At 41.1% G+C, this 16,923-nt stretch overlaps 1 protein-coding gene across 1 annotated transcript in view; it reads left to right on the forward strand.

Annotated features, from left to right (window-relative positions):
- Positions 1 to 16,923, forward strand: part of RELN (reelin) — a gene marked incomplete at its 5' end in the record, with an annotated part of 668,605 nt that overhangs the window by 498,985 nt on the left and 152,697 nt on the right. The window contains 2 exons of the mRNA XM_019509331.1: positions 1,732 to 1,968; positions 13,469 to 13,661. Coding sequence (XP_019364876.1) covers positions 1,732 to 1,968; positions 13,469 to 13,661 — 430 coding nt within the window. The remainder of the gene's footprint in view (positions 1 to 1,731; positions 1,969 to 13,468; positions 13,662 to 16,923) is intronic.

Below are 16,923 nucleotides of genomic sequence, written 5' to 3' on the forward strand. Positions count from 1 at the left end.
GAAGTCCCAAGTCTCATCATAAGGTGTACTTGTGCAAAGGCAGTTTACTCACCTTTGGGATGCTATCGTCTAGTATCATTTCTGATGTAACACTGTTACTGCCTTGTTTAAAGATTCAGATGTTCTTTCCTGTTACCTGTTTTACAAAGTAGCCTTGCTTGCTAGTCCCAGAAGCCATAGGCTTGAGCCTAAAACCTGAGTAAAGCTGAGCAAAGTCAGCAAACGGTTATGAAGTCTTTGCAAACCACTTTTTGTGTTCTGCATTCATTTATCAGTGCTTCCCAAAGTCACTTGTTTTGTCTCACAGTTTGATTTTTTCTACTAATCAGTTAACATGTTCTTTCGTTAAAATGAATGTGACATTACACGGCAGTTTGAATAAATAAATTAGGCTTTACAAGGGATAGTTTAGCAAGCAATTTTTAATGGTGTTGTTTTGTGCAAAGAAGACTAAAGCTACAGAACAATTTCACACATCACAGGGAACAAAAAATTGCAGCATGCATTTTGGATAATCAGAAAATCTGGAAAAATCTGATGCTAAAAATAGAAAATGATGTTTCCAGTTCATTGCCCCTGTCATTTTGTTTATATTTACTCTTTAAAGAAGAAAAACACCAGCCTCAGCATGAGTTTACTGAAACCCCTTTACCAGCATTTACTTGCACACTGATGGAGACAAATGTCCCTTTAGCCATTCTGCCTCAAATATCACCTTGTATGGGCAGCATGGAACTTGTGATTTATGGAACTTTCAAGAATATGTCATTGCCATGGCAATTAATGTATGCTCCCTGCTGCTGTATACAATAATTGCTCCTGGAAATTAGATATTATTCTTAATTTTTTCACAGTTTATCAATTGCAGGTTTGTTGTCATAGCTGCCATGACAAATCAAGTGACTTTGCACACCATGGTAAACTCACGGGGCTGGCTCATGATAACATCTCTATGCAGCAATAAAAGAAATGTGTATGCCATACAGAACTACACATAATCTTTCTTAATGACAGGATTAATCCGTCCACTGGAAGTGCAAATTTGCTAAGGTTAGATCTTCTAGGACCAGAGAGGTGAACAAATAACTTCATCCTAGGTGGCAATAGAAATAGATTTGAAATGTAAAGTAGTCCCATATTGCAAAGTAAGGCACAGAAACAAAGTAGCTAGATAAATCTAATCAGATCAGGAAAAAAGTCTCTAAGGTCTGAAACCCTAAAGCTGATGCTGGGAGTTGTAAATGGGCCCTCATGTTGTAGTTCAGGCTCAGCTCTAGGGTGGCAAGAGCTGTTGCATTCACTTGCCTTCTTTCCATGCTGCTGATGTGAAAGGACAGCTTTCAGATCTACAAGGGGCTTTTGTTGTAGCAGTGTGGCAGAAGCTATTGTGAGGATGCACTGAATCAATTAAACTTTTGGCCTCCTTTGCTGTACCCTTCTGTTTTTGGCCTATATGGGTCTCTTGTGGGCCCATAGTAGAGTAGAGGTGATGGTTATTCACCCACTACTGCTTTTCCAACATACAGCCACCCAGAGAACCAGACTGAGTCCTTTTTCTTCCCATATTCACTCCAGCAGAAGCCAATGTAAACTATATGCTAAATTTAGCCCAGAGAATTTCAAATCTGCAGACAGTTTAAAATAAAAGACAATCTCATGATAAAGAGTGGATTCCCCACAGAATTACTATGTATATTTCTAGTTCAAATAAGAATTTTATTTGTTTTCCAGAATAATATCTGTGGAGCTACCAGAGGATGCAAGACAATTTGGTATTCAGTTCAGATGGTGGCAGCCATATCACTCTTCTCAGGGCGAAGACGTATGGGCTGTTGATGAGATCATCATGACAGCTGTGCTTTTCAACAGCATTAGTCTGGACTTCACAAATCTAGTTGAAGTGACTCAGTCTCTGGGATTCTATCTGGGAAACGTTCAGCCATATTGTGGCCATGACTGGACCCTTTGGTGAGAACCTTGAATATTGCATTCAGCTATTTAATTTAATATAATACACGTCAGTTGTATAAAGAGACCATTTTGTTTCATTGTCCTGTTAATTAATTTCTGCAAATGAATCTTTCCACTTGTAGTAATCATATCTCATGTACACGCCAATAAGAACACAACCAGTGACCTAAGCTATGTATCACAGTATCATAGAAAATTAGGGTTGGAAGGGACCTCAGGAGGTCATCTAGTCTAACCCCCTGCTCAAAGCAGGACCACCCCCAACTAGATCATTCCATCCCCAACAGATATTTATGCTGGGGAGAAATTTCCACAGATAGAAATCTTTCTGGGAGAGGGAGTGTACAGGTGTTCAGCTTCCTCTCCCCTGTTCTTCTCACCTTCCAGAGACCGAGGTGATCTGTTCTGGGGAAGGTGTGAGGAGCAGTGCCTCCTTTGCTCCTCCTGGCAGAGAAGGATTCCCTGTGTCTTCCCCAGACTGGGGTCTGGAGAATGGATAGGGAGCAACCACTTCCACTCTGCTTCTGGTCCCTGAGGCTAGGGACATATATTCAAAAAGCCTGAGCCTGAATTGATACAATTTTTGCAGGTTAGTTTACCTTGCCTAGGTTGAACTAGTTTGCAACTGTACAGACATTCCCTTTGGACTGAAGAAATTTAGGCACCTGCCTGCAGTGTCTCAGGCTAGAAGCTAGGGGGCACTAAAGCAGCCTTCCCTTCCCTTCCCTTCCCTTCCCTTCCATAGTGTTGAGCTGAGGGGGGCAGGACCTCTGATTAGGGAGGGGTATAAACCCTCACCCTGACTGCACTGTCCTAGTCTTTTTCCCGCTCATTGCTCAAGGGATGGGAGTGTTTCCAGACCCCAGCTAGCACTCTGAGGCAAAGGGGTGGGGTGGGGGAAGAGGGTGCAGTGCATGCATATGTTGATGATAAGACATACAAAAACTAGAACTCTTGGTTCCAAAATGGTTGGTCTTTTACTAGACCAACTGGAAAATAGCAAGAAAATTGTCCTTTTCTGCAAGCTTGTGTGATTCAAAGTCACTTCGTCAGGCTCTGGGAAAAGTATAGATAGTACAAGATGGTAAAAAGTCCCCATAGGTAGGAAATAAACTTCATTTTTGCATAGAGGAGCTGAAGATGGAAGGCTGTCCCTCTGGGTCCATGAGAGTGTCTTTGTGAGCTGTGTTGAGTAGCTCTTTGATCTGTTGATCAGGTAGAATTCCTTCCCTAGAGGTGTCAGATGGGAGGCAGGGAGGTAAAAAAACTTCCTTGTTGTTCTGCATTGAAGTTGCAAATCCCAAATCAGCTAAAATTCGGCATCCTCTATGTTTCAGGGATGTACTGGATAGCCATCTTGGTCTGAGACAAAAAGATATACAAAAAACTAGAACTCTTGGTTCCAAAATTATACCTTTTATTAGACCAACTGGAAAATGGCAAGAAAATTGTCCTTTTCTGCAAGCTTTTGGGATCAAAGTCCCTTCATCAGATGATACTGAGCTTTTCAATCTCACTCTCCCCGCTTCTTCATACTATCTGCAGCAAACCTGACAGGTGAGGGAGCCAGCAGGGAGATAACTGTTTATCGGCCCATCAACAAAACAAAAGCCTCTCTCATTAGTTCAAGCTCTTCTTAAACAGCTTTTTCCAAGGAAGGAACAGATGGACATTACCAGCTGACCTGTTGATTAGCTCCAGAAAGCCCTAAGCAGACATAGTTCTGTCTTCCTGTACGAGTGAAATCGAAGACACACGCAAACAGACACCTCTCAGCATTAGCTACCATACCACATGCCTGGGGTCCGTAGGGCTGGGGTCTGTGCTGTGGGAGATGAGGGGGAGGGGTCCCTGCTTGAGTAGCAAGCAATGAAGGTGGGGGTGGGCAGGGGTAGCAAGGCAGACCGTGCTGTGCCTGCAGTCTCTGCCGGAGCTTCAGCTAGGGAGCAAAGTGGCAGGGGCAGCTCTGCTCTCTGGAGCAGAGAATCCCACCCAGGGCTGCAAAGCATCTGGGATGCCGGGGGATTCTGATTTAACTTAAACCTGGAAGGGGTCTGGGATAGACATTACATAAACCAGTTTGACCCAAATCAGTTAAGTCTGATACTACATTCAACCAGGTTTATCGTAAACCAGTTTCAACCATTTTGAAACTGGTTTATGTGCACTGATTCTGTTACAGGTTTAAACTAGTTTCTGATCACTTAAATCAGTTTATGTGTAATGTCTGTCCCTAGACTGAGAGTGGAGCAGAGGGAGTAGTGATGCAAAGCCCCCAGCCCTTTCATTAAGCCAGGCAGTATCCAGTTTAGGAAAGAGGCAGGGAGCATCAGTGACTGCTCTTCTCCCCTCCCAGACCAGGTTGGGAGGGGGGAGGAACAGCCACTGCTGCCCCCTGCCTCTTCCCCAAACCTGATACTGTCTGGCTTGGGGAATGGGGTGGGGGTTTTGCTCTGCTGCTCTGTTGCCCTCCAAGACTGGTCCAGAAGGAGAGAGGAGCAGTGGAACAAAGTTTACTGCCCATTCCCCAGAGTGGGGACCCCAGAAGCCAAGAGGCATGAACTCAGACCAAGAAGACCAAGCTCTGCTCTCAGTCTTGGAGCAGAATGGGGGGAGAAACAGCCCCCTGCTGCTCTTGCTTCTTGGACTGTGGAGTGAGAAGCAGGAAGAAGGCAGTGCTGTTCTCTTCACAGCTTCAGGTGCCTGAGACTGTCTGCTTGGTCTGATCTCAATCCACTTTGCTTCTAGTGCCCAGGAGCTGAACAGACTGAGCCTGCTCCAAAACCTGGGACTCCACTGTGAAGAGAGGGCAGGTGCTTTGCCCCGCTACTCTGAAGAGAGCCTCCCCAAGCCTGCTCCCAGGCTCTCCGGCTTTCCCTTGTTACCTGCACTGCCCAGCTGTGTACCATAGGCAGCAATTTAAAAGCTAGCAGGCCCAGGCCCAGGTCCAGGGGTTGAGGAGGATTTCCTGGAGCCTGGTCCCACCCCCCGAGTTTTTAAATCACTGCCCCTATCACATAACTGAGTGGCAAGGGTGAGGGGAGTGCAGAGGAGATTCAGAGGGAGCTGGCAAAGCCCCTCCTCTCCAAACTGAGGACTGCCTGGTTTGGGAGAGAGGCAGGGAGTGGTGGCTGCTGCTCCCTCACTTTTGATCTTCAGCAGGCATGGAAGCAGCTTCCCCTGCCTTCTCCAGACTGGTGTGACCATGGTTGCAGGAAGGCATGGGAGCCTTTCCAGCTCCGCTTCTGGTTCAGGGGAGGAGTTAGCTAGGGGACAGTATACACACATTCATTCCCCTGGGAGAGCTTCCCCAAATGTGCTATGCACTTTCCAACCACAAAGCAAGAAGCAGCTTTTCTCACAAAGAAGTTAGTTGGGGAGGCAAGAGACTGTGCAGGTTATATCTGTTTTTTGGACCAACTACATATTTGGGATGGATTTAGAAAAGCTTTCTGGTACCACAGATCTCTGGGAGAGAAACTTGCACAGGAGAGCTAAACAGCAGGTGGAATTGGGGGCTTGTGTTAAACTCCAGATGTAAATAAAAACAGGATATAAGAGAACTTGTCAGGTAGCCAACAGACCTAATCTTTTCTCTTATATCCTACTTGATTTACATGTGGAGTAAATAAAGTAAACTACAAGCCTTTATTCCATCATCTATTTAGCTGCTGTCTCTGCTTCTCTCCCAGAAACCCTGTGAAGCATACACTGATACCCCAAAGCACCACAGCAGCTTTTCAGTGCAGCTCTCAGTGGGTGTCATGCTCAGGCACAGAAGGCATGGAACACAGTTCCAATTTGAGTTTTCAACTGTTACTTCCATTTTGGAGTAATTTGCAGCCTCAGGATCCTGGTGTGAACTTTGTCACCTCTGTTAGTATGGCCCAACCTAGATATACGGATGGGACAATTCTAATTAATAGCAATGGGACTTAAAGGGAATCATTTGATTTGAACTGATTGGCTTTTTACATACACTTTCAAATTTAATTATATGGCACTGCACAGGAATAATTTCTTTTTTATAAATAAGTGATATCTGTCCACATAAATAAAGTTTTGACCTTTTTAAATATAACAAGTTAATATAAGATAACAGGAATTTAATTTCTGTGCCTTGATCAAAACCCAAACAATAGTTTCATCTTAGTGTGATCAGCATTGTGGCTACTGTGGCTTTAACTGGTATAAATATATTTAGTCTGAGACAGGACAATTGTAGTAATTAGAAAACCTTAAGGAAATAGACATAATTGTAGAATCCCCATGGGCACCTAGAACAGCACCATAGGAGTTTTATTAACAAGTACACTGGAGGAATCTGATTTGACTTTCTGATCATCCCTCAAACTAAAAGGAGTTGACTTGACTGAGGAAACAACACAGAATGTGCTCTTTTAGTGATAATGAGGCTGTAGAAACAGCATTAACTACTTTAATAAGGACAAGGAAAGTACTCACTGCTCATTAAAATGAAACAACATGGCAGGGCTCAAACTGTTTGCATCTTCTTAATCAAAGAGCTAGAATGAAAGTCCTTTAATGACATTGTTTCCCCTCTGTTACTGTAAAACTAACATAATATATTGTCTTTCAAGATTAGATGGGAAAGCAAAACCTCTGCTTTATTTTGTTCTGAATCCAAATTTAAAAAAGGCTTAATAGAGTTCAGAGTCCCATTTACAAACAACTCATGAGGTTTTTTGGTACATATAAAAATATTAATCCTTTCTTACACCAAATCAGCAAGTAAAACCAGTGGAATACCTGTATTGTAATGTTGCTTAAGTACTCTTCAGGCTTGCTGTAAGACATGAACTATACCCTTCACTGACCTTGTTTCTCTCAAGGGAAATTTTTTAACTTATACCAGATCTGTACAAATGGCTGGTAGTTAAATTAATTATTGTTGGCTTTTCCCAGCTGTGAGTCCATTTGGTTCTCATTTTCGAAGTCATGACTTTCTATGAGCATAGGTTACAGTAGCACAGAGAGTGTTCTCCTGAGAAAAGTCTGACAATTGCTTTTTCATTAGAAGAACTATAGTCAATATGCTATAAATCATTTTACAGCATGTCATCCTAAAGCACATTTTCTGTGGAGAAAAGATTGCCTCTAATTGTCTGTGAGACCTTCATTTCAAGTGCAGAATCTGTAAATCCTGGACTATTTCTGCTTAAAGTTTTGGGAAAGTTTTTCTAATAATTCCAAATATATTTTTTAAAATGGGTTTTATCGGTCATCGTGCACATACATTATATTTCTTTTGAGGGTTTTATAGTTGTATATAACCAAAGCAAACAAATGATTTTCTGTGACAGTCAGAACGTAATATTTGTGTCCAATAGTAAGCAGATTCAACACATGAAAGAGGTCCAGGACCTTCTTTGAGAGCAGTGAGATTCCAGTTCAAAAACAATGGAGCATGCCGCTTCTTTTCTGGAACTGTCATATGCAAGCCTAATTTGGTACAATTTTGTTTGCATTATTATGGGAGCATGGTATGAAACTGCAGTATTCACATCTGTGTAAGAGGAGTTAATTGTCCACCTTAATGTAGAGTACATGAAACCTCTTCTCTGGGATGCTTACCTAGCTGCAAATAAATTACTTGTATGTGAACAAGTTACATTGGGCCAGATGATATTACAATTTACTCCAGTGTACTGGACAGGTTGTGGCTTCACTAGCCCTTGAACAGCCTGAGAGAGAAACAGTAAGTCAGACTCAGTGGGCACATGTACACTTTCATTAATATGTAGTAACTGCACATTTAGTTTAGTACTTCATTAATGAAGTATTAACTGAATGTACAGTAACTACATTTACTGCACAGTACCATGAGCACACGTTGTTTTTTGTGATGGTTACTGCACAGTAGCCTAATAACACTGCGCAGTAACTTATTAGCATGGTTTTTGACCAGCACACTACTGCACAGTGTTATTAGGCTAACACACAGTAAGCATCTTACATAGACATCCCCAGTATGAACTACAAGTAAAGAGTAAATTTCACTGGATAAATTTTATGCTCTGATTGCTTAATACATTGTTGGAATTTGCATGTGTTTTATTTGATTTTCTTTTCCTTTTAAGAACAATTTGCAGCACACGAGATAGTGTTTCATGAAATAAAAATAATTAAAATATATTATGTTTATGGATTATCTAAATGATCAGACCTATTGAGATACAAAATAATGCAACAGGTGTCTTCAGTGGGACAGTGTCTCCCAATATAATACCTTCAACAGGATTGGGCCCAGTCTGAGTGCTTGGACTCTGGCTATCATGTTGTTATTCCAGGTCAATACAGCATTACAAGTCAGTTTTTTCCAGGTGGCTTTTATTTATTCCTGAAAGTCCTGGCCTTGAAAGTGCAATAAATGAAGGAATCCCATTACAGCTTACAAATACAATGACTGGCTGGCATTCACTGTGATATCATTCCCAGAAGTACCAATTAGTTCATAGAGCTTGCAGGTAAAGTGATTATTTCAAGGGTACCTACAGGCATTGTGTATTTCTATGCTTGTTCATTTCTAATTATATACATAGTTAGATATCAGTTTTCAGCTAAATATTAATAAAAAAAGAAACCAAACACCTTCTGTTCTGGTATACCTGGATAGCTTTTGATTAATTAGTTTTATCAGGTAGATCAGTCAGTCATTCTCAAACATCTCCTAATCTATTCTAGTTTCATGTTTCCCTATGCAAATATTAGCAGAAAAGTAGGGAGAAAGAAATGGGAAAGTAAAATCTCACACTTTTAATGCTACATTGCTAGAGGCAATTTGTAAATTATAAAGGACTCCATTAATCCATAGTGCAACTGCCTCTGAGTGAAAAAAATCTCTCTTGGAACATCATAGACTGCCTCCTTACCTGTAAGAGACTTCATTTTGAATTTGAGATTAATGATGCCTAGCAGTTGTATTTTAGTGCTAAATTAGTGTTATGGGGTTTTTTTCATTTTTCAAAAATTCTATCAATTTTGACGTGTATTAAATGTTAAACTTTTCCTTTATCTTATTATTATTTTGCTACCATTATATCACTATATTGATATATAATGATATATATATATTTATGTGTGCTGTGTCCATATACTATACATTTACATATAGTGTGTGTGTGTATAATATTATATAGATAATATACAAAAGTGTGTTATGCTTATATACTATACTAAATAGAAAACTAATACTAAATTGGAACTATTTTTTTAAAGATTTTTAATGCCATCTAGAAAAAACAAGGTTTCCTTATAAGATTTTTGGGGGCCTATATATCACCATTAATGAAAAGGGAAAGTTTCTGTTGGGAGCAGAGGTTATGCTAAAGTGTGAGTATGAGCCCTGAAATAGTTCACCCATGTTCCCACTTAGGCTGAAGAACAGATCATCATTTCTAATTCTAGGAGTAAGAGACTTCCACTCCTCAGTTCTGGGAAGCAGGATTTCCTGGCTAATACTTAATGGGTGCATCCACACGTGCAATTAATGTGAAGCGAGAAACACCAGAGCTGTTTGATCCGGAGTACACTGCTCCCAGATGCAGTGTCTATGCATGCACCAGAGACCGCTACAGTTTGAGCCAGGGCTGAACAGGCCCAGGCTGGCAGCAAGGTTGGGAGTCAGCCCCGGGCTTCTGGTGGTACTGTTCGGCAGCAGAGGGATGGCTGGGGCATGAGAGTGCCAGAAGTGTGCAGCCATGTGGCTAGGTGGCAGGCAGGAGTCTAATCTCCTGCTACCTGGGCTGGCCAGGCACAATTAACACTTAGGTCACCATCCACATGTGCATTTCATTGCAATTAATTACTCCGGCATAAGACATTACTATCAGAGGAAGTACTGTCTTATGGTGGAACCAATTCATTTACTGCACCATAATACCAGTGCACGAGTAGACAGTGGCCATGTCGACATGAGACACTGGCTGTGCGGTAGCACAGTAGCAGAGTGTGGGAGGAAGCATGATGTGAGACTGTTGCACAGTAGTCTCAGGCTACTGTGCAGTCAGCATCATGAACATGCCATTTGGTGATGCTGCTGCACAGTAACTCTGGTTACTGTGCAGTCATTTACTACTTGCTTATACAAATAGTAAAGGACTGTGCAGTAATGACTGTGCAGTCAGCGTCTCTTGTAGATGCAACTAGTGACACTTTACTGTGGATTAGTCTACTGCACAATAAAGCACACGTGTAGATGCACCCAACCAGGCTAACTATTTTCAACTTCTTTTTTGTTCAATTGAACTGTTTTATTGCCCAAAACGTTTTCCTGTGATTTAATATGATTTGGCAAATCATAGTAATTAATTTTAACCCACAGCACTGATTGGCATGATGTACTGGCACAAATTTCCCAGAATGAGATAGCTAAAGCTTTGATTTCCCATACCAGCCATGAAGCTTCTAGCTGCATAGAGGGAATTAAAATCATGTCAAACCAATCCAACATGTGCTTTAACTTTTAAATGCTCAGAGGCACATGTCATTTTGAAAACATATGGGAAAGTATGAAGTGAAAAAGAAATTCAGGGGCCACATCTACACAAGATACTGACTGTGCAGTAGCATCACATGGCAAAAACTGTGACATGACACTATTGTGCAGTAGTATTAGGCTACTGTACAGTAGCATCACAGAAGAGGCATTTGCTGGTGCTACTGTAGAGTAACTCACATTACTGCACATTTAGTTAGTACTTTTTTATACAATAAATATATAAACAAGTACAAAATAAATGCACAGTAACCACTGCACAGTAGCATCTTGTGTAGACATGGCCAGGTAGTATCCCAGCACATTCTTAGGAGATGCATTCCATTCTAAAAAAAAAAATGGAGACTCTCATTTAGTCTATTCAGCAGTGTGTAGTATGTCACCTATCCTGATCTGACATCACAATTACTATCAAATACTACAGCACTACAAATATCAAAAGGAATAACTGAAAATAATAGTCTGTCCTGTTAAGGAAACAAAATATCAGTGGATCCAAAAACTGAAATTCAGTTTTTTCAAGATCATAGTCTCCTACTTCCTGGATCATTGCTCTATGAAAATACTCTGTGCTGATCACCCAGTTAAGCCAGACCTCCTGTCAGTTCCTGGATGATAATCTACACAGACTAGATGGTTTTATATGACTGGATAAAAAGGAACTTGCTTTAGGAAATGAAGCAACAGAAGAGAAAGGTCAAAGAGTAAACAGAAGCCTGAAGCTTAAGTTTATACCAGATAGCAACAGCAAACCAATTTAATAGTAACAAAAAACTAATGTCAGCTTTCAGTATCTTCTTCTAAAGCTCTAAGGTAGATGACATTTGTGGCATATGATGTCTGGGGAAAGGGAACTACAGAAGGCATCCTAGGTTTGTGAATTAAATTGGAGGCTAAGAACTAAGAACCCTTGTGTTCTAACCCCAACATTTGCCCCTGACTCTGTGGCCTTGGACTTCATCTAAAAAAAGGATATACAAGAGCTGGATATTATTGTTAGAACAAAATGTGGGCAGGAGACCTCACATAATTTAAACTCTAAATTAGAGATGAGAAACAGTTCCAATTGTGTTATGGAACATTATATCATATTTTTCACATGGAATGAAAAGCTATTGAGAAGGCAGTAAAAACTGACCTAAATATTTAATGTTTCTCTTTATGCAATGAATAAAAAAATAGCACATATCTTATTAATAAAAGAGGTAAAGGAGCACTCTGCCTCTTATAATATTTCTTTCTTTTTGTTTCTTTATCTTTTGTGGAGTGCTCTTATGCTTTCTCTGTCACTGGCCCACCAACTGATCAGCCGCAGTTGTCTTTTTCCCTGTCTCAACTTCTGAGTTGCATTTCATGGCTTTCTAACCTTCAAGCTTGTATTTGTGCTTGCCTATAACATGTACTGTCTGTTAAGACACCACTCTCTCCTTTCCTTCTCCATTTTTTTGGAAAATTCTTCCAAGTAGGGGTTTTACTCTAGTAGCTGTCAATAATTAGATTGCTGTCTTCTTAATTATTACTGTTACATGGGTATATCTCAGTAGCTTTTTCAGATAGTTTTCTTTTTTAAAAAACATGATCCTAGTCCCAAATTGTTTATATCCTGAGGATTCAGACTTACAAAATGCTGAGGCTGAAAGGAGCATGTCTCTTGTGAACACTAACAACATTCACTAACTAAGAATGTTATTTTGGTTTATATGAGCTATCTTAATCAGATTATCATAATATTTAAAAGGCCTGTGAGCTGAACACATTTTTTATAGATTCATAGATTGTAAAGTCAGAAGGGACCACAATGGATCATTGTGTCCAACCCCCTGCCCACGGCAGGAAAGAGGACCGAGGTCAGATGACCCCAGCTAGGTGACTGTCAAGCCTCCTCTTGAAGACCTCCAAGTAAGGTGATAGTACCACCTCTCTTGGAAGCCCATTCCAGATTCTGGCCACCCTCACTGTAAAAAATTTCTTCCTAAAGTCTAACCTGAATCTGCTCTCCACTAATGTGCACCCATTATTCCTAGTTACTTCTAGGGGTGCTGTGGTAAATAGTGCATCTCCAATTCCCTGTTGTCTTCCATTGATAAACTTACAGGCAGCTACAAGGTCTCCCCACAGACACCTCTTGTGAAGGCTGAAGAGATCCAGATCCCTCGACCTCCCCTCATAGGGTCTTTCGTGGAGGCCACTAATCATGTGAATGGCCCTCTCCTGAACCCTCTCCAGATTCTCCATGTCCCTTTTGAAGTGCGGCCCCCAAAACTGGACACGGTACTCCAACTGCGGCCTGACCAGTGCTGCATGGGGGGAGCATCACCTCCCTTGAACTGTTAGTCATGCATCTGCTAATACAGAACAAGGTGCGATTGGCCTTGTTGATGGCCTCATTACACTGCTGGCTCATGTTCATCTTGGAGTCAACTATGATTCCAAGATCTCTCTCAGCCTCTGAGCTGCTGAGGAGGTCATCCCCCAACCTACTGCATTCATTTTGGACTGCATAGCAAAGAAGATAATTTACCTTTATCATAAGGGAATGAGTCCATAGGGAATCCCCTGAAAGTCCTTGTAACTAGAAAATATATGCAGCATGAACCAAATTCTTGTTTTGTCACCTTCACTGCCCAATATATGAATGAAATTACAACTACAAGGAACTGTCTGGAACATGTTGTTTTTTTTCCTTTGTACAATAACAGATCCTTGATCTGGGTTCCTAGGCAATACTGTAATACAATGTAGAATAATGACTCACATTATAGCTTAGAGGTTCTCAAACTGGGGCTAAAGAATGCTTTCTGGTTAGCCCCCAGGACTGACTGATGTGAAGTGGTCCCAGGTCAGGGCTCTTCCTCATGTGATGGTTTGCAGAATGAAAATGCTTGTATAAGCAATGTTCTGGTTGTACTGCAGTTCTTCATAAGCTACTGTCTGAGTTTTTTAAAGTATGCATTCTGATTTTCCCCCTGTGCCTCTCAGTTTTACAGGAGACTCTAAATTAGCTTCCAGCATGCGTTATGTTGAAACACAGTCTATGCAAATTGGAGCATCGTACATGATACAGTTCAACTTGGTGATGGGCTGTGGCCAGCAGTTTACTCCTCATATGGACAACCAGGTGAAATTGGAGTACTCCACCAACCATGGCCTTACTTGGCACCTTGTTCAGGAGGTAAGGCTAGTTTGTGTTCAGTGACATCCACCCACCCCGATACCATCTTTGTGGCATGGGTCATGTTTGCGGCATCAAAAATCTCAAGCTACAGTTTTTTAAGTTCTGAACAACAACGGGAACTCTTTTAACTTCAATGCATAGTACTTCCAAGAAATTATTTGAGGATCTGAAATACAAAGTTATAGAAAAAAATAGATTGAATTAGAAAGAAGTTAACTGGTGAGGATACAATAAACAGTTACAGTGTGGAAGTTCAGACCTTTCCTCTGCTACTTTCTTTCTTTCTATGAGTAAGATACATTTCTTTACTGGAACATAGTTTCCCACATACTCAATCATTTTGTAGATGAAAAGTGTGTTCCTCCAGGAGATTAGTAATATGGAGTCTTTCACCTCTGATCCTTGATTCAAACCCAGTGCAGGGAGCCTTTCACTAACATTTACAATGGTCTCAAGTCTGTTATTTGCTTATGTGACTTGATTATCTCAGTCTTACTCAACTATACAGGTGTGAATATCACATTTGCCCCGAATTTGCATCCTCACTGCCTGTCTCAGAAGAGAAGCCAAAGTTTTACTAGCCAAGGGAGAGAATTACATTCTTGTCTCTCTTTCCTTCTTGTGGAGAGACACTTGTACTGGTGCCCTGAGCAATGCATAGATGCATAGCAATGTAGATGCATATGGAGGATTTTAGTGTCTGGGGCTCCAATCCAGCACCTTTCATGTATAGTGAAACATTTTTCCTGTGCCATGTTGTGTCTTGGCACATTTAATTTGATAAGCAGAGTACAAAAATGGCAGGAGTTTAAAGTTTAAACATTTCAGTTTCTCTTTCAGGGATGTATCACTGCTTGGAAAGCACTAAAATGGTTTGTATGAGTAGGTACTACTGGCCTTATCATTCGTGAAAGATCAGTTGCTTTTAGATTTCAGGAGTTTTATCATATCTCAGTAGCACTGATTTCAGAAGGAAGAGCCTGGAGTTGAATAATTCTTCTCACATGACCACATGTTGCCATGATAAAAAGAAAAGACTAAAGCAGATAATGTAGCCAGTAAAAAAAAACACAATTGGTCAAAATGTCTGATAATTGGTCTGAAAGCTTTTTTTGCTTTTCACTCGCTGATTAGATCTATTAAGACCATTTCTAAAAGATGACAGAGACAAGTTTGAAAACTACTAGAAAGGAAACTATCCCTTCAAAAGTGGTATTCCAAATCTCCCAGCAAGCATTCAGTATTTTCAGGTTGTTAAGGGATAGATTGAATGACTAGAGCAGGGGTAAGCAACACCCAGCCCAAGTGCCAAAGCACGGCACATGGAGGTATTTTGCTTGGCACATGCACCTCAGGACGGATGGCAGAGAAGGGGTCAGGGCTTCACGGCACACCAAGTCTCCACTGCTGTGTTCAATAGGTGTTGAGCTTCTATAACATTCATTATACAAATATTTTTGGTCACTCTGAGTACTTGCGAAGTGCTATTCTTTTACTAATAATTATACAGCTCCGAAGACATGCTAACTGCCTTCCAGGTAAGTCAAGGCCCTCTCTCAAGGAGCTGACAGTCTGAAATCCCATACTGTAATGAGTTGCAGGTAGACGAATCCCAACCTCTGGTCAGATCTTATTGCAGAAATAGAATCTACTTAAAGAATAACCAAATGAAAAGCAGATAAAGTATAATTTTCTCTTAATTTAGTTTTTAATTACAAAACACATTACCAAAATAAGACCAAGCTTTTACTTCTACTAATTAATACCGATATCCATTGTTTTAATTTTAAAAAATTATACACTTACACTGTACTTGTAATGTAGCCAAGTATTATATATATATATATATATCTGTTGCATAACTTTACTGAGTTGCTCATGATTGCACAGCTAATCAGATGCAGATCTAGGAGAAAAAACTGAGTCATGACTGCCAGTTCCCTGCTCTTATTGTTAAGAATATGGCCTAGAGCAGGAGTGTTCAACTCTCAGCCCATGAGCCAAATGTGGCTCACAGAGCCATCACATTTGACCCACAGAGCTCCCTAGGGATTAGGAAATTTGGCAGTGGGGGAGCAATGGCCATTAATATGGCCACCCTCCCTCCTGCAAAATTCCCAAACCCCAAGCCCGGCACAGCTGGTTGGGCTGGGCCGAACCCATTTCCTCCACCTGGGACTGGGTCAGAGCTGAACCAGGTCCCTTCCCCCGACAGGTCTGAGCCACACCCCCTTCCCACCACGGGGCCAGGCCACACTCCCTCCTGTTCTCCCACCTCCCCTAGGTTGGAGTCAGGCCATGACCCTTCCCCTGTGGGGCTGGATCAAGCCCCCTTTCTCTGCAGGGCCAGGCTGGGGCTGAACTGCCCTTTGCCCTCTTCCCTGCAGCCATATTGTGTCCACTGCACCCACCCTAGGCACTGGATTGGGACCACCAGTCAGATCTGGCACATGGACAGACTAGGCGTTGCCCATCCAGCCCCCGGGAAAAAAAATTGAGCATGATTTGCCTTGACTAATAAGGATGATATAGAAAAATAGGAAAAGAATGATGCTGTAAAACAATGAATAGTAAAACTGTTGGGGAAGTGGTAATGGGTAGAAAATAATTAGGCAAATATCCAGCACCTGTAGACTGAAGTAACTAAAAAACTGGAAGTATAAACAAGAAAATAAAATACAGTCTGGAAGACATTATTCAAGTACTTTAGTAACAGTAGCACCCCACCCTGGTGTTTGGGACATGGTTCTGCACATCAAAACAGAAGTATTGCAGAAAAGGAACTAAAAGAGGTAATGAGGAGGCCACTGAGGCCTTTACCTCCTCAAAAAGGTAATAAGGAGGCCATTGAAGCATTTGGGCATTATACCTTTGAGAAACTAGAAAAATGAATTACATTTACATCCACTACAAGAAAGGAGGAGGAAGGTAGAGAACCAAGCTGTTTTGAGAATGTGAAAAATCAAATGCAGCAGGACAGCACATGGGCATCAAGAGACTTCTGTAGATTTATACTAATAGCAGCATTAGATGCTACTGTGAACATTGAAAAATATCATTACACATCCACTTGAAAGAAAAACCATTATAAAGGACTAATCCTAAATAGACCTGTTGCAAATGAGCGATATGATCTTCTATATTATTATTATTAATTTATGAAGGAAATTTCTTGGCTCATCCCCAAATCCTTCTGCCTCCCAGTTCTTTGCTGTAACATCTAAACCAGTATCTGGGGTCAGCACAGCCCCAGCCCCTT

Source organism: Gavialis gangeticus, unplaced genomic scaffold (genome assembly GCF_001723915.1).
Source record: "Gavialis gangeticus isolate Ggan-Ray unplaced genomic scaffold, GavGan_comp1, whole genome shotgun sequence".
NCBI classification, from domain to species: Eukaryota; Metazoa; Chordata; order Crocodylia; family Gavialidae; genus Gavialis; species Gavialis gangeticus.